Source organism: Coenobita brevimanus, unplaced genomic scaffold, assembly GCF_032717465.1.
Source record: "Coenobita brevimanus isolate Jiangsu-jjx unplaced genomic scaffold, ASM3271746v2 jjx.HiC_scaffold_3537, whole genome shotgun sequence".
Classification (NCBI taxonomy): Eukaryota; Metazoa; Arthropoda; class Malacostraca; order Decapoda; family Coenobitidae; genus Coenobita; species Coenobita brevimanus.
Window position 1 is genome coordinate 1 of NW_027644573.1, and position 4,995 is coordinate 4,995.

General features: G+C 53.9%; 1 protein-coding gene across 1 annotated transcript; it reads left to right on the plus strand.

The window, feature by feature from the left end:
• Positions 1-3,945: 3,945 nt before the first annotated feature.
• Positions 3,946-4,229, plus strand: LOC145390200 (uncharacterized; the record flags this gene model as incomplete). The annotated part of the gene is made up of 1 exon (XM_080265209.1): positions 3,946-4,229. A coding segment is annotated over one exon (284 nt), but the record flags the coding sequence as incomplete, so codon positions are not given.
• Between the last annotated feature and the right edge of the window lie 766 nt (positions 4,230-4,995).

Genomic DNA, 4,995 nt, shown 5'->3' on the forward strand with positions numbered 1-4,995 from the left:
GCTCCAAAGGTCCACAGAAGGAGGCAAGGAGCGAGACGTCACCCCGGCAGGAGACACAAGCCCAGGCCTCCCATACCAGAGTGGCCCAGACAGGCCTCACAGCCTCCCCTGGCCTCCACTCCCTACGTCTGGCTCTAGAACAGACGCACCTGACGGGCCCCAGTGTAAGTCGATGCCGCAGCCCTCCCCTATCGGCGCCCCTAGACACTGGAGACTGCAGTCCGCAGTCTCTCCCAATTCTCCTCGGGACACCCGGGCGCGATCTCCATACGCCCCTACGACGACGTTAGGCTCCCACCTCCGGCCGAGACTTACACCAGAGGTTCCTGGAGCTATTCGGCCCCAGTCCCGAGGGCCATACTCCTAAACCCAGTCCGGAAGCCACGGGTAGCCCAGGACCCGAGAAGACGCCCTTACGAGTTGTCCCGTGCCCCCTTGGTACCCCTCCCCTTGGCGGTGCCTCTAGCCCGGCAGGATTGCCGACGGCGTGTTCCCACCTATCCCCACGATGAATACGCATGATGCTACCCAGAAACAGTGCAAGTGATTTAGGTTAAGTGTGATTTCGCCTAGTATAGTATCGTGCAGTGACTTAATATAGTGAATATCGGGGCAAGTAAGACCACAAGGAGAGAATAAAGGACGAGTGTGTGAACCAAGATCAGATGAACTATATTTATGAGTGACGTCCCTTATATACAATTAGTAAGACTGTGCCGCCTGAAAATTCCTCCGTAGTGATACACCCCTAATGCTGTGAGCTCTAAAGAAGTAATACGAGAAAGTATTAGTGATATTCCCTCACTCATGCTGCCCGTAAATCTTGTATGACTCTCTCTCGTCCCAGTATCTAGTGTAAGTGTAAATCAAGAATAAAATCAATTACCAAAGTCACTTTGCTATTGGAAAACGTGTAATCCTCATTGTTAATATTTGCCTCTCTCCAGGATTACCATAACTCCCTCCTAGCCGTCACAAGTCACTCCACGCACCCTCTCCCTTTTCTCCACCCCCTTGTGAGACTCACTCCCCGCGCCTCCCGTGCGCGCCTATATTCACTGTACCCTGAATACACTAGGATTGATTGTGTTGGCATTAGTATCAGATAAGCAAGTAACCTGCGAGGTACACATGTTCTAGATAAGGTTTTATATTGCTATATATTATGTTGTAATATCTGCTGATTTGTCCTGTGTCTGATTGTGGTAATATATGTGTAAAGGCTATTGCCTAGAGTTTTTGTGTCCTGCCTCTATTGCACTAAGCTCCGGTCTCGAAAGAGGACCCCGCTCCACGTTAGGTGTATTAGGAATGAGAAGTCGAGCCTATTTACACCTAGCATTACACTGGTGGCCAGCAGTGGTTCTAGACCCGGGCGTAAAAGAGAGGTAATCAGGAATATTTGGCAAAATGGCAACTAAACCGCACGTTCAGTTACCCAAATTTGACCCCGACCAGTATGATATACACACATATCTGGCAATAATTAAACACTTACTGGATATTGGCTTTGAAAATGACCAACAGAAAATTGCAGTCACACTACCACTATTGGGTAAAGCGGCGGCGAACATAGCACCTAAAATCGTCCCAGAACTCACCTGGCAGAACTTTACAAAGTTCACTGTACAAGCCATCATCCCATCATTAGGGGAAGTGGTGGCTCTATCCCAATTGGATAGTTTTTCATTCGACGGGGATTTAGATAATACCCTGATACAGGCAAAACGCCTGATTACTGCTGCCTACCCGGAGGCAGATGAGGAAACCCGGGATCAGCATACATTTAACACTCTGCTCAGAGTGCTCCCAAGTGTTGTTAAGCAACACTTCACTATCCATGACCCAGCAGGAGACATGGATAGAGATATACAGCTGATATGGCGCCTCCTGACCGCCTGCCCTTCACAGCAAATCAATGTTAAGAAATTCTCCACCCGACCCCCGGCTCCCCCAGCCACACCACGTCCACCTCTGCCTCACACCAGCCCGACCCCGGCGCTTAGCCCACCCAGGGCACATCCCTCCCGTCGGCGCCCCGCCCCGCGAGAAAACCCGAACATAATTCTTGTCAACCTGTGGGAATTCACAGCCTGCAACTCCCACTGCCTCCTTCATGACATACGGGACCAGCTTAAAGCTGCTCGCCGCAGAATCACAGCCCCGGGTTCGCGTAAAGTGTCCGCCTTAGAAGGCGAGGCCCCAGGGGACAAGCTGGTGCCCATGGATGAGCCCCATTCAGGAGAACTGGAGCAGGGACAGGAGAATGAAAGCCCTAGCCAGCTGGATTTTTAGGCCCGCCCCCACACCAACCCACGGTGGCGGGGGCCATTACCCCTAAGTATTGCCCCCCAGTATACCACAAGATGAAAATAAATGGCGTGAAGGCCAGACTGCTAGTTGATACGGGAACGGCCAGGTCCTGCCTTTACAGCCACTATTTCTCCCGCTACAAATCACGGTTTGGCCCACTCCGCCCTACTACCACTCACCTTGTGGACGCGGGGGATGGCCCCCTGCCCATCCGTGGGGAAACTCGGGCCCTACGGGTCGACACCCACCAGCCGGTGTCCACCCAACATCCATTCATCATTTTTTATTCCTCCTGCCGGAGTTATTACGGGTATTTAGGACTGGACTTACTCCAAAACTCGGAGCCACGATCGACTGTCGCCACCGACAACAGTTACGCCCCCCACCCCGTTCCACCCCAGCCGTTTGCACATGCACGCTGCGGCCCCAGCTGAAGGATTCGCCCCCTTCCTCCCCCCAATGCCCCCCTTCCCCCTCCCTTCCCCCACCCCCCTCTCCTCCCCTTCCCGTGCCTTTCCACCCCACCCCTGCTCCTTCTTTCCCCGCCACCGTCTCCGCCGCTGTTACCATCCCCTCCCACCATGAGGCTTGGGCGTCCCTTAACAGGCCCTCAGGTCCATCTGTTTTGTTCTCCCCCCTCCTCCCCTCCGGAACCCTTTCTGCCTGCATTGTGTCCCCCACCTTCCTCCCGCCCCACCATGCTGCCATCCGCATCGCCAATCTCGCCCCGTCCCCTCTCACCCTCCCCAAGGGGCTTATCATTGGAGAGATGGAGGAAGCCGAGCCCTGTGCCCCATCCTCCTCCCACCTCCCCACCCCTCTACCCCTCTACCCCCCATCCCCGACCATCTCTCTGACCAGCAGTCAGACACCCTATGCCGCCTCCTCCTGGATTTCCAGGATTTGTTTGCGACAGGACCAGCAGATATAGGGCATACCACGTACCTGTCGCATGAAATTATACAACAGGCCCACCTATACGACAACCATCCCGACGTAAGAACCCCCGACAGAGAGAAGAGGACCGCCAGGTGCGCGAAATGGTAGAGGCAGGTGTTATTTCCCCCTCCACCAGCCCATGGTCCTCCCCCATCGTTCTAGTAAAAAAGAAAGACGGCACGATGCGATTTTGCATCGACTACCGCCGTGTGAACGACGTCACCATTAAAGATGCCACCCCCCTCCCCCACATTTACGATTCCCTAGACTCCCTCTACGGGGCGTCTTGGTTTTCTACCCTCGACCTCCAGTCTGGATACTGGCAGGTCCCCATCCATCCGGACCATTGAGGCAAGACGGCCTTTTTCACCAGTAATGGCAAACATTACAAATTTAATGTTCTGCCATTCGGCCTCTGCAATGCCCCTGCCACTTTCTCCAGACTAATGGAATCTGTCTTGAGTGGCCTCACTTGGGAAATATGTTTAGCTTATCTTGATGACGTCATTGTTTTTAGCCAGACCTGGGCCAACCACTTGCAGCGCCTCCGTCGTGTTTTCACAAGAAATCGCCAGCCAGGCCTCAAGCTACATCCTTCTAAATGTGTCCTAGCCGCTAAAACCGTCTCGTTCCTGGGACATACTATTTCCCAAGCAGGAATTTCCCCAGATCCCGACAAGCTCCTTGTCATAGCGGACATACCACTGCCACAGGATGTCCACAGCATCCGCGCCTTCCTGAGACTCACGTCCTATTACCGTCGCTTCATGAAGGGATTCGTGCAGATTGCCAAGCCTCTTCATGATTTGACATGGAAAGGGGAACCTTTTCTCTGGACCGAGGACCGGCGAGCTGCTTTTCAACAGCTAAATGACAAGCTCATCTCTGCCCCCATCGTAGCCTCGCCCAACTATACCCTCCCTTTTCGCCTCTACACCGATGTGTCCCTTACTGCGATAGGCGCTGTCCTAGCCCAGGTACAGGCTGGCAGAGAACACATCATTGCCTGCACCAGTCGCACTCTGAAACCGGCTGAAAAGAATTATGCCGCCTCCAAGCGAGAATGCCTTGGCATAATCTGGGCCCTCCAATATTTTAGGGCTTATCTTTCCGGGACTCAAGTCACGATAATCACTGACCACCAATCACTCCAGTGGTTACGCCAGTCGGACTCCCATAACGCCCAACTCGTCAGGTGGCGCGACACCCTAGAGGAGTTTCAGTATGAAATTTCATACAGGCCCGGAAAGCTCCACACCAATGCAGATGCCCTCTCCCGCCTCCCCATTCGTGCGGTACAGCCAGACCCGGACCTCCTACAACTCTGGCACCACAAGGAACGGCCCCCCTGGATTCCTGCCCACCTATTCCCTAAGCTATGCCGACAGGGCGACCACCTCCTAACCCCGTCCGGGCATATCCTCTTGGCCCCCGATGCGGCACGTGACACCCTGCGCCACCTCCATGCCCACAACGGCATCCACTTGGGCACCAAAAAAATATTACAGGTCTTCAACGACATTTACTGGGCCCCAAATCCCTCCACCCTCGCCAAGGAAATTATCCAGACTTGCCGTGCCTGCGCGCTTGGAAAAGATATCACCCAGACCTCCGGACCATCGGGCCATATTACCGCCCACAAGCCCTGGCAACTTCTGGCAATCGACGTAGTAGGCCCTCTTCCCCCCAGATCTGGATATAAATACATGATCACTTTTGTAGACACGTATTCAAAATTCATAG